Here is a 13,686-nt window from a genome sequence, read left to right on the forward strand (position 1 = left end):
TATATTCAGGCAGATAAGAAAGAAGATATATAACAAGTATATAAAAATAATGCCATGTAGTAATATGTGCTTTAAAGAAAATTTGGCCTTATAGTTTGGGTTTTATTTCAAGTGTATTAAAAAAAGTGAAAGGAAGTGATTGACATGATTGGAATTTTTTCAACATTATCACTGACCTGCTATATGACTAATATTCTGTAAGCATCTAAAAACTGAAGCAGATAGACAATTTAAGAGGCTCTTGTAAGAATCAGATGAAAATTTCATGATGATGTAGACCAGGGTGAAAGCTGATGGGGATGGTCACAACTGATCAGGTTCTGAATATTCTTGAACATGAGGACTGGAGGATTTGTTGATCATCTGGATGTTGGGTATTGAGAGAATTTGTATGGATGTGGCTAAAGTTTGTGACTTGACAAAATGATTAAAGAGATACACCATTTGTTGAGATGGGGAAGAAGTAGGGAGCAGCAAGTTTGGGTTGAGAACAATCAAGAGTTCAGTCTTTGGCATGTTATGTTTAAGGTGCCCACTAGATAACAAATGGAAATATCTAGTAATAAGCTGGACAGACTCTTCCAGGTTGAAATATCAAGGATATGGATAGAAATTTGGTTTCATTTCACATGGATAGTATTAAATTCAATGCCTAGATGAAAGCCTCTTACAGAGAGAGTACAGCTGGGGAAGAGAAAAGATCCAAGGACTGCATCCTGAAAAAGCATAAATCAGATTAGCTAAGAGAAGCACTAGCACAGGAGCTTAAGGTAACACAATGAGAGAATAAGGAGAATGAACAGAGCCTCAACTAAAGTAATAACAATTTCAGAGTGCTCTCAGTGATACCAAATGTGTGCAGGTGTGTTTTCTCTAAGTAGCAAAATGCATATCAAATAGCATCACAAGTTACGTTTCCAGCACTGGATGAATTTCAAGCAAGGCCTGAATCATGCCACACTAAGTAGGTTATATTTCAGTTAAAAAATAAGTATGGTAGTTTTTATTTTACAACTCATTCATTCATGCCAAATTCATTTAAGAATATTTATTCAAAGTGATACTGTATGCAGCTTACTCCTCTTCAGCAAGAAAAAATTTAACTTCAAAGAATACTAAGTTAAAACTAAGGAGATATTTGGAGAATTGTACATATATCATTAAGTACTAAAAGAAATTAACAAAGGGGTAGTGCAAGGGTAGTTCAGTGATAGAATTCTCACCTGTCATGTGAAAGACCCAGATTTGATTCCCAGTCCATGCACTTCCCAAAAAACAAAAAACAAACAAACAAAAATTCAGCAAATGGTGCTGCAATAATGGGATACTCACATAGAAAAATAATGAAATGTGACCTTGCCATAGAGCATACAAGAAAAAAAGGAAGAAAGACATTGACAATGAAAATTATGGAATATCTTTCACTGACTGAGATCTTCAAAAATACAAGGACACACTAATATCTAAACATCACCCTATTGTACACAATCCTTGATTAAAAGTCATTTTCTTTATCTCTTTTCCAAAATTCCCAATATTACATGGAATGAATTCCATCTGAAATTATGCATGTGATAGTATTTAAGATTATAATAGTAAACAAACCTTGCTTGGTGCCTATACATTCTTGCAATATTTTCTTCTCTACAATTACTCAGAGATTGAACTGCACAATTATTTAAACCCCAATATGTCCTTACATAGATTTCAACCAGGTTGATGTTTCTAAACTAGATTGTAAGCCCCCAAATAGCAAGAGAGAATTTACCATGTTTTATGTAGTGCTAAGGACACTAAATAAGGGCAGGTTTAATGGATCCTTATGGTTAAAGTAGTCATGATAGTGATGCTGTAGTAAGCACACACCCACAACATCCTTATCTGTTCCCAATATCACAATGGAGAAAAGAATGCAGAAAATCTCTGAGTGACCTAAATTACATCACTCATTAACTCTAAAGAACTTTACAGAACAACAGAATGAGAAAACTTCCATAGAATCTTTTGTAGCATGGCAATGTCTTGTCTTTGCAGTTTGGGAGAAAAAAATGAAAAATTCCAGAGGCAATAATCTCTCTGACACTGTGAGTGAATTCATTCTACTTGGATTCCCTTGTTCCTGGGAGATTCAGATATTCCTCTTCTCCCTCTTCTCCCTGACCTATGCCCTGACACTCATTGGAAACCTGTGCATCATCTGTGCTGTGAGGTGGGACCACCATCTCCACACCCCCATGTACATCCTGCTAGCCAATTTTTCTTCCCTGGAGATCTGGTACATCACCTCAACTGTCCCCAACATGCTAGCCAACTTACTCTCTGAGACCAACACCATCTCCTTTCCTGGCTGCTTCCTCCAGTTCTACTTCTTCTTCTCCATGGGCACCACTGAGACCTTCTTCTTGTCTGCCATGGCCTTTGATAGGTACCTTGTGATCTGCAGACCCCTGCACTACCCCACCATCATGACAGCTCAGCGCTGCATCAGAATGGGAGCCTGCTGCTGGGTGTGTGGTTTCTCCTGCTTCCTCGTCCCAGTTTACCTCATCTCCCAGCTACCTTTTTGTGGCCCCAATACTATTGATCACTTTCTATGTGACCCAGGACCCCTTTTGAAGTTGTCCTGTGTGCCAGCTCCAGCCACTGAGACCTTATGTGCCGTTTTTAATTCAGTCTTCATTTTCTCCACCTTCCTCTTCATTACGAGCTCCTACACACTGGTGATCAGAGTTGTACTGAGGGTCCCCTCAGCAGAAGGCCAGCGAAAGGCCTTCTCCACTTGTGGCTCCCGTCTGGCCGTGGTGTCCCTCTTCTATGGCTCCATCATGGTGATGTACGTGAGCCCAACATCAGGCAGTCCAACTGGGATCCAGAAAATTGTGACTTTATTTTACTCTGTGTTGACCCCACTTTTCAACCCCTTGATCTACAGTCTCCGGAATAAAGAAATGAAGAATGCCCTCAAAAAGCTGTTTGGACTTTGAGATTTGTTCAAAAACAGCCTCTCAAGTTCATAACGCATGTATGTTTAAGACGTATAGTGTCAATAAAATACAGGAGGTTAAAGATCTTAAATAAATTTGAGATATTTTTAGGCACACATTTAAATGAATCAAATAAGCAATAAAACCTTACAAATACTTACATGAATCAACTCACCTAGGTTTTATTGTATTAACATTCTGCATATCTATCTTGGAATGAATAACATGCTCGACATTCTCAGGCAGTTTTTCAAGATAAAACTATGAAAAACTCAGATAATAGGTGATTATTTTCTATTCTTCACAGATTTAGGTAAATTTGTTTCTAATCCCTAATTTCACAGTTATTAGAAGCTTAGAGTATACCCTTACTATACTCTGTATCTACACACACACATAAATGCATGGATACAAACCATAAAAACATGTGCATGTATGTTTCTCTCTTCCCACTCTTGAATCCTCCTGCTATCTTGTTTTGATCACATCAGCCTGGATGTGAGAACCCAGCGCCTTCAGCGTTTTATCCAAAACAGCAGTGACCTCCAGCTTTATGTGGGTACATTAGCCTGACTGCAGATTGGCATGGGGGAGAGTCAGAGGAAGGAACACCATGCTGAAAACCCAGTCTTACTCATTGTACCTGGTCTGCCTCTTCCTTCTCATCCTCTTTCTACCACTCACAAAAGTGACCAGAAAATCTTCCTCTTTTTTTCATTCAAGAATTATGCTGTCCACATGAAAGCCGTTGAGGATATGAGATTCTTCCTCAATGTGAACTTTCAGAAATTTCCTCTCAGCAAACCTCATTCTTGAACGAACTCATTGAAAACAGGTTTTCTTCAACTGGTTACTTTTCAGGTTGTTTTAGGTTCTTAAAATTTGATATCTTTCTTCTTTATCTTAATAACACCCAAGAACACTCAATGCAAAAGAATAAACACACTGAGGCAGTGTAGAGGTGAGACTTGGACACGGGATTAACTGGAACAAGGTAGCAAGGAAAAATGAAAGCGGAAGGCAGGGAGTCAGGTAAGTACTAAACTTAGGTAAATAATGATGATCCATATTTTAAGTGCTTTATTATTTAAAAGGGCTTCACTCTGAACATGGATTAGAATGAACACTAGCCATGCAGAGAAGATGGACACAGGACATAGGACAGTGTGACCAGTGTCTGAAATGAAGTATGTTACTCTCCAGGTAATTTTCACAGTGACCTGGAATCTGCAGGTTGAATTATAATATTTAAATCTTACTCTGAGAGGGCATAATTTTATCTACTAGTGAAATGGTGCCCTATTGCATAGGATCAGAAAAAGGCCAAATTTGCTGAGGTATCTTCATTTTAGACATGCAAGGGAGATGCACACTCTATGTGGGGTGATAGCATGACTTAATTTAATACTTGAGTGGAGGTCCAATATTAGCCTATAAAATCACATAATCAGAAAGTGGCAACCAGGCTACAAGGTTTGACTTGCAGTGCCTTTGGCCAAATTTTAAAAGACACACTGTACAATGTTGAATTTCACCCCCTAAAAAGATGTGTTCAAGTACAAATCCGGTATTTCAGAATGTTTATCATATTTACAAATAAAGTCTTTGCAAATATAATTAGTAAAAGATCTGAAGATGAAATAATCCTGGATTACCTAGGTACCTAAATCCAATGACTGACACCTCATAAGAAAAGGAGAGAACCCACATAAAGACACAAGAGGGAAAGCCATTTGTAAACCAGGCAGAAATGGAAGTGAGTTGTCTACAATCAATAAACAGCAACCACCAGAAGCTAGGAGACAGCCATGGAATGTTCCCTGCCCCCAACCGCCAGAGTATCCAGAAGAAACCAACCCTGAAAACACCTGATTTCAGACTTCTGCATCTCCTGAATTGTAAGAGAAGCCACACAGTTTGTAGTAATTTTGTACAACAGCACTAGAAACATGAATACCTCAGAAGTGACCATGCCTACATCAAATTTTGCACAGATGCACATTTTGGCTTCCAAGGGCAATGGCAGGGGAACAGTAAGATTCTCTCTTTGGCTAGACTCCCTTATATCAGGACAATCTGCAAAGACTTATAAAATAGTCCTCAATAGGGGAGGGAAGAAGTGAGCTCTATATAACCTTTGCTTAATTTTCTCATCAGACATAGTGAATGAGAAGGGAAGGCTGGTGTTTAACCCTCCAACACTTCTAAAGAAATGGATCAAGGAAGGGATCAAAACACTGCACATTAACTTTTTCTAGACCTCTGACATAGCTTTTATTTAACCTTTCAGAATTTTTCAGCTCTTATTCTTGCCCAGCTAAATGGAAGCTTTTTTTTAGGATGGTCTCCACAGATATCATCAACCCCAATCATATTTTCCTAAACAAGATAGGCCCAGGTCTCAGGAGGAGGGTATAGTCAGTATCAAGTTTCCCTGGGGATGAGACCCAACATGTTGTTAGTGAGTCCTGTGAAGCCTCTTTACTTTGTGCTTTTCCTAACCTTCCCAGCAGATGATGCTTGTCAGCCTATAGCTTCCCACTGGCATAAAGTGGTGCAGTGCCTTTAATTCTTAGCAGGTCCTGTTGCTACCAGGGATGTGGTTGAGACAAAGGCTGAAGTAGAAGTTGGGCTTAGGACTTAGAGTTTAGCCCCTGGGGCCTGAATTCTCTGATAGATGGCCATTACTTGAGCTGGGTCCCGTTCCCCTTTTTCCTGGGGGAATATAAACCCTTTAGGGGTTATATTCTTCACTTGACTTGTTACTTTGTCTTTTAGACCTACCTTAACTCACCCTTGCCTGGATCAGGGATGACAATTGAAAATGCCTGAGGCTTACTTTAATGAGATACTTAGATTAGTTTAAACAAAAAGAGAAAGAAAGAAATCCCTTTTATAGAGCTAGATCCCAGCCCCTAAGGTTCACCTGTCAAGCACTGGATTTGGTACCTGTTCTATGTGCTTTGAGGTAAAGCCCTTTCCCTGTATTCTGAGCTGGGCTGACTCAGAATAGCTTGGGTTTTTTGTTTTTTTGTTTTTTTTTTTCTATTTTTCAGCAGCTCCACCTCCTGTGTGCTGAGAAAAATGTCAGGATTCGTTTTTTGCTTGGTATCAGTTTATCTGTGCTTGGAATTAGCATTCAGCAGTTCAGACTGGTTAATTAAAATTGCAATTGGAGCTTGGCTGGGCTACCTTCCCTTGTACACAACAGTGACTGCTTCTTTTTCCCATGGAGAACTGAACGCCAACAAAAAAGATAGAGAGCAAAACCAACCAACAAGAAAACCTCCAGAAAAAACTAATCTAGTAAATCAGATTCTAAGAAATCAACCAAAAATTGGGGAAAATGAAGACATTTCCCAGTCAAAGGAAAAAATTAATACTTTAAATGAGATGCAGAAGTTGAAACAATGCTCTAGCATTCAATCCAACATGCTAAATCAAGTAAAAAGTCAAAGCAATAAGTTGAAGGAAGATATTGCAAAAGAGATAAAGGCTACAAGGAAGACATTGGGTGAACATAAAGAAGAACTCAAAAGCTTGTAAAAACAAATGGCAGAACATATTGGAATGAAAGGCACAATAGAAGAGATGAAAAACACAATGGAGACTTATAGCAGTGTATTTGAAGAGGCAGAAGAGAGGACTAGTGAAGTGGTGGGCAGGATATCCAAAATCCTACACTCAAAAGAACAGAGATGGAAAAGAATGGGAAAAAAATATGAGCAGAATCTCAGAGAATTAAATGACAAGATGACGCACATGAATATAAGAGATATTGTGTCCCCAAAGGAGAAGAGAAGGGAAAAGGAGCAGAAAGAATAATGGAGAAAATAAATCACTGAAAATTTCCCATCTCTTATGAAAAACATAAAATTACAGATCCAAGAAAGATAGCATACTCAAAATAGAATAGATCTGCATAGACCTACTGCAAGACATTTACTAGTGAGATTGTGAAATGTCACAGGCAAGAGAGAATTCTGAAAACAGCAAGAAAAAAGTGATCCATCATATTCAAGTGAAGCTTGATAAGACTATGGGTATATTTATCAGAAGACAAGGAGGCAAAAGGGCACTACCACTACTTAAGGAAGTAGTACTTCCCTAAGATTCCAAACAGAAAAAACTGCCAACCAAGAATTCTATATCCAGCAAAACTGTCCTTCAAAAATGAAGGACAGGGGTGGGTAACTGTGGCTCAGTGACAGAGTGTGCACCTGCCAAACTGGAGACCTGGATTTGATTCCCAGTGCCTGCCCATGTTAAAAAAAAATGGAGAGTTTAAAATATTTTCAGATAGAAAAAAAAAGAGAAAAAAATATTTTCATACAGCCATTGAGAGAGATTGTGATTAAGAAACTAGCTCTACTCTACTAGCTCTTGTAGTATTTCTACAAGAAATACTGAAGGAAGTACTACAGGCTGGTAGGAAAAGACAGGAAAAAGAGGTCTGGAAAAGAGTGCAGAAAGAAAAACTATCAGTAAGGGTAAAAGCAGAAAAAATAAGTTGTGACATATAAAATATAAAAGACAAAATGGTAGAAGAAAATACTGCTTTTGCAGTAATAACATTAAATGTTAATAGCTAAAATTCCTATCAAAATGAATTGAAAAACAAGACCCAAATATATCTTGTCTACAAGAAACTCACTTGAGACTCAAGGACTAAAAAAGAATTAAAATGAAAGGTTGGGAAAATATATTTCATGCAAACAACAACCAGAAAAGATAATGGAAAGCTACACTAATATCTGAGCAATTAGACTTCAAATGTAAAATAATTAAAAGGGACAAGGAAGGACAATAGGTATTAATAAAAGGAACAATTGATTAAGAAGATATAACAATCATAAATATTTATACACTGAGCCAGAGTATCCCAAAATACATGAGAAACAAGCATAAATAATTATACACTGAGTCAAACTACCCTGAAATACATGAGGCATACACTGATAACATTGAAGGGAGATGTTCTAGTTTGTCACTGCCAGAATGCAACACACCAGAGATGGGCTGGCTTTTTATAATAGGGGATTTATTTTGTTAGTTTTTCAGAGGAAAGGCAGTTGACTTTCAACTGAAGTTCTTTCTTACATGGGAAGGCACAGGGTGATCTCTGCTGACCTTTTCTCCAGGCCTCTGGGTTCCAAAAACTTTCCCTGAAGTAATTTCTTTCTGCATCTCCAAAGGCCTGGGCTCAGCTGTGAGTGCTGAGATGAGGCATGCTGAGCTGCTTGTGCTGTGCTACATTGAGCTCTCTCATTTACGCACCATTCAATTAAATCAAACATTATTCATTGCAGCAAGCATGCATCCTGGCTGACTGCAGACGTAATGAGCAGTAGATGAGGTTCATGTACCATTGGCTTATGTCCACAGCAACAGAACTAGGCACCTTCACCTGGCCAAGTTGACAACTGAACCTAACTACCATAGGAGAAGTAGATACCTCTACCATAATAGTTAGAGACTTTAATACACCTTCCTTATCAGTATATAGGAAATCTGGACAGAGGATCAGTAAGGAAACAGAGATTTTGGATAATGCTATAAATGAGGAAGACTTTAAACTGACATTTACAGAACATTACACCCCACAACAGCAAGATACACATTTTTCTCAAGTACTCACAGATCATTCTCCAGGATAGATGACATGTTGGGTCACAAAATAAGTCTCCATAAATTTAAAAAGATTGAAATTATACAAAACACTTTCTCAAAACATAATGGAATGAACAATGGTGGAAAGCCAGAAAATTCACAAAAAAAATGGAGGCTAAGCAACACAGTCTTAAACAACCAGTGGGCCAAGAAGAAATTGACAGAGAAATCAGTAAATATTCAGAGGCAAATGAAAATGAAAACACAACATATCAAAGCATATGGGATTGTAAATCTTGACAAACAGACTTACAAACAAAACATATGGAATGCAGAACAGGCAGTGCTGACAACCTATTTCTCTAAATGCCTTTATTAGAAAAGCAGAAAGAGCAAAATTTGAGGAATCAACCAAAAATCAAGCAGAAGAAAAGAAATAATGGTGATTGGAGTAGAAATAAGTGAATTTGAGAACATGAAAAAAATAGAATCAATAAAACCAGAAGTTGGTTCTTTGAGAAAAATCAATAAAATTGATGGAGCCAGCTAGGCCAACCAAAAATAGGTGAGGGGGAGGATGCAAATAATAAAATATACATGTGAAAGAAGACATAACTAATAACTCCTGACTGTCCAGAAATAAAGGAGATAAGCAACAACATACTAAAAAACTAGACAATGTAGATGACTAGACTTCCTAGAAAATGTAGATTTCTAGACTCCCCAGAAAAGCATGGACAACCAACTATTGACTCAACAAGAAGACAACCTCAATAAAACAATCAGAAGTAAGCAGATTGCATCAGTCATCAAGAAGCTCCCAAAAAAGAAAAGTCCATGACCAGATGGCTTCACGTGTATGAACTCTACCAAGTATTCAAAAGAGAATTAGTAGTAATCCTGTGCAAACTATTCAAAAAATTGAAGAGGAAGGAAAGCTACTAACTCGTTCTATGAAACCAACATTACCCAAATACGAGAGCCAGACAAAGACTCCATAAGAAAAGATAATTGCAGACCAATCTCTGTAATGAATATAGATGCAAAAATCCTCAACAAAATGCACACAAATAAAATCCAGCAACACATTAAAAGAATGATACACTAGGAAAATGTGGGATTAATTCCAGGTATGCAAGACTGGTTCAACACAAGAAAAGCAGTTAATGTAATAAACAACATCAATAAATCAAAGTGGAAAAAACCACATGATCATCTCAATTGATGCAGAAAAGGCATTTGAAAAAATTCAACGTCCTTTCTTAATGAAAATACTCCAAAGGATGGGAATAGAGGGGAATTTTCTGCACATGATAAAGGGAATATATGAAAAACCCACACCTAACATCATCCACAAAAGGAAAAGACTGAAAGCTTTCTCTCTAAGATCAGGAACAAGACAAGGATGTTCACTGTCACCATTGTTATTTAACATTGTGCTGGAAGTTCTAGCTAGAGCACTTAGACAAGAAAAAAATAAAATGCATCCAAATTGGAAAGGAAGAAATAAAACTTTTGCTGTTTTCAGATGAAGTGATATTATATGTTGAAATTCCAAAAAAAATCTATGGTAAAGCTACTAGAGTTAATAAACGAGTACAGCAACCTGGCAGGTACAAGATCAACACCCCAAAATCAGTAGGGTTTCTATACACTAGTAATGAGCAATCTGAGGAGGAAATCAACAAAAATTCCATTTACAATAACAAATAAAGAAAATCAAATATTTAGGCATATGTTTAAACAAGGTCATAAAGAGATCTAAATATATAAAACTGCAAGAAGTTGCTAAAAGAAATCACAGAAGATCTAAGTAAATGCAAAGACATGATCATGGATTAGAAGACTAAATAGACTTAGATGTCAACTCTACCAAAATTGATTAATAGATTTTATCAATACCAATTAAAATCCCAGCAACTTACTTTGCAGAAATAGAAAAACCAATAACTGGGTTTATTGGGAATGGCAGGATTCCCCGAATAGCTAAAAATATCTTGATAAAGAGCAATAAAGTGGTAGGTCTACACTACCTGACCTTAAAGCATATAAGAAAGCTACAGTGGTCAAAACAGTATGGTACTGGCAAAAAGATAGTTATACTGAGCAATGCAATTGAATTGAGCATTCCAAAATAGACCCTCTCATCTATGGACAATTGATCTTTGATCAGGTGGTTAAACCAACTCAACTGAGACACTGTGGTCTCTTCAATAGTATTCATAGAACTGGATATTCATATGCAGAAGAATGAAAGAGGACCCATATCTTATATCTTATATAAAAATTAACTCAAAATGGATCAAAAACCTAAACATTGGAACTAAGACCAAGCAACATTTAGAAAGAAATATAGGGAAATACCTTATAGATCATGTAATGTGAGCTGGTTTCCTAGACCTCACACCCAAAGCATGAGCAATGTAAAATAGAAATGGGATCTCCTCAAAATTAAATACTTTTTTGCATCAAAGAAATTTGTCAGCAAAGTAAAAAGGCAGCCTATGCAATGGGAGGCAATATTCGGTAACTGCATATCAGATAAGGGTTTAATGTCTAGAAAATATAAAGAGATCCTACAACTCAACAATAAACAAAAAAAAACAACTAAAAATGGGCAAAAGATATGGAAAGATATTTTTCAGAAGAGGAAATACAAATAACTCAAAGCATAGGAAAGTCTAACTGGCTATTAGGGAAATACAAATCAAAACCATAACGAGCTCTGAAATCTGTTCTATAATTAATTGTTGTGATGTACTTTGAAATTTATTGCTTTTATATAGATATGTTATTTAAAGAGAAGGAAGATAATAACAGAAAAGATAAGATTTAACAAATGAGTATGGCTACTGAATCATATATTTGTTGATCTCCAGTGTCTTGAAGCAGCTAGGAGAAAAAAATGAAAAATCGTGGAACTATAACCCATACCAAATTTAAAAACTTGTTCAATAACTACTTGTTAAAATGTACTTGGAAATTTATTTCTTTTTTGTATATATGTTATATTTCACAATAAAAAATGAAAAGAAACACAATTAGAATGGTCATTATCAGCAAACTACAAGTGCTGGAGAGGATGGGGAGAAATAGGCACATTTATTCTTTGCTGGAAATGCAAACTGATGCAACCACTCTGGAAGACAGTTTAGCAGTTCCTCAGGAAGCTAAGAACAGAATTGCCATATGATCCAGCAATCCCATTACTAGGTATATATTCAGATAACTTGAAGGCAAGGACAAAAACAGACATCTTCAAACCAATATTCATAGTGGCATTATTCATGATTGCCAAGAGAAGGAAACAGCCCAAATGTCCATGAAGGGACTAATGGCTAAACAAGCTGTGGTATATACATACAATGGAATATTACCAGCTGTAAGACAGAATCAAGTCAAGAAGCACATAACAAGGTAGATGAAACTTGAGGACATTATGCTGAATGAAATTAGCCAGAAACAAAAGGACAAATACTGTATGGTCTCAGAAATATGAAGTAAACTTAATGAGTGAACTTTAAGCATTAAAGTTAAGAACACAGATTATCACTTAGCCTACCTATAGGTACACCTAAGAGTTATTTCTGGAGGAGCTCTTATTGCTCAGATGTGGCCACACTCTCTCTAAACCTAACTCTGCAAATAAAATCATTGCCCTCCCCCCTACATGGGACATGACATCCAGGGGAGGAAGTCTCCCTGGCAATGTGGGAGATGACCCCCAGGGATTAATCCAGCCCTGGCACTATGGGATCAACAATTCCATCCAGACCAAAACTGGGACAAGAAGTGCATTGATAAAGTATCACTGGTAGAGAGAGGTAAAATAGAGTTGAGAAGCTACTCTGGAAGTTGCTCTTATGCAAGTTTCAGTTAGACATTGCTACCTATCATAACCTGACAAACCCCAACCAGGACCATTCCAGCCAATCCTAAAGAATACCTAGGGCAAGATATAGGATTCCACAAGGATTCCATGCACTAGAGTAACTTTCTGGAAACCTACAACCTGCATATGGGTCCCTGGACCAGAAAAATCCTGAAACCTAGAGGGCCCAGCCACTTCAGAACAGGAGATAGTTCCATCTCCCTACCCCACATTAGTGACAGACCCTTCCCACAAGAAAAATTAAGAATGACCATAAGCCCAAACAATCCTAAAGAGAAGGATAGAGAGATCAAAGATAATGGTGGAGTTATAGAGAGAAGATAGAATTTAACAAATGACTATGATTACTGAATCATTAAATTGATATCTCTTTTAGTCTCCAGTATCTTAGAACAGCTAGAAGTAAAAACCTAAAAATGTGGAATTAAGCTCTGAATATGCTCTACAACTAATTGTGGTTCTGTGCTTTGAAATTTATAGCTTTTTTGTATGTATGTTATTTTTCACAAAAAAAAGAAAGAAAGTTGATTGTGGTTATAGAAAAATATGTAAGCCTTCTAGCTGCCTGTATTCTGGAGCAACTAGAAGGAAAAATCTGAGAGGATTGTATGGTGTCCCATGACAAACTCTGGGATCTTCCCTGTAACTACTTGTTGAAGAGTGCTTTGAAAACTATTGCTTTTTTATTTCTTGGCTTTGTATATATGTTATACTGTACAATAATAAAATTAAAAAAGAACACACTATCAACAGATAGAAAGAGGGTAGAACTGTGCATTTGATGCTGAAGGTAATACAGAATGTGCAAAAAGACTGATTGTAAAAATGCAGAAATAGATAGCACAATATTATCTGAGGTTAGCACAGTAATATAAGTGAACTGAATGAGGTTGAATGTGAGTATAATTGAGGGAGAAGGGCTGGGGGCATGTATGAAGCCAGAAGTAAAGATAGAGGATAAAGACTGAGATGGTATAACCTAGAAATACCTAGAGTGGAAAATGATGGTGATTAAATGCACAAATATAAAAATGTTTTTGCATAAGGGAAACAAATGAATGTTAACATTGCAAGGTGTTGAAAATGGATGGTTTACAGGACAAAGCACATTCAATGCAAGCCAGGGTTCATAGTCAACAGAAACATTGTAATATGCTTCCACTGAATGTAACAAAGGCATTATGTCAAAACTGAATGTCA

At 37.0% G+C, this 13,686-nt stretch overlaps 1 protein-coding gene across 1 annotated transcript; it reads left to right on the top strand.

Annotated features, from left to right (window-relative positions):
• Positions 1–795: 795 nt before the first annotated feature.
• Positions 796–2,984, top strand: LOC143654971 (olfactory receptor 11H6-like). The gene is made up of 2 exons (XM_077126566.1): positions 796–833; positions 2,090–2,984. The coding sequence occupies exons 1-2, from the start codon at positions 796–798 to the stop codon at positions 2,982–2,984; spliced, it is 933 nt and encodes a 310-aa protein (XP_076982681.1).
• Positions 2,985–13,686: the final 10,702 nt, after the last annotated feature.

The sequence above is a fragment of the Tamandua tetradactyla genome, chromosome 14 (assembly GCF_023851605.1).
Source record: "Tamandua tetradactyla isolate mTamTet1 chromosome 14, mTamTet1.pri, whole genome shotgun sequence".
NCBI lineage: Eukaryota > Metazoa > Chordata > Mammalia > Pilosa > Myrmecophagidae > Tamandua > Tamandua tetradactyla.

What these genes read in the sequence shown, in the direction of transcription:
- LOC143654971 (XM_077126566.1), top strand. Translation starts at nt 796, where the DNA reads ATGAACAGAGCCTCAACTAAAGTAATAACAATTTCAGA. An exon ending in AAAGTAATAACAATTTCAGA is followed by an intron (nt 834 to 2,089) that starts GTGCTCTCAGTG and finishes TGACACTGTGAG; the next exon opens with TGAATTCATTCTACTTGGAT.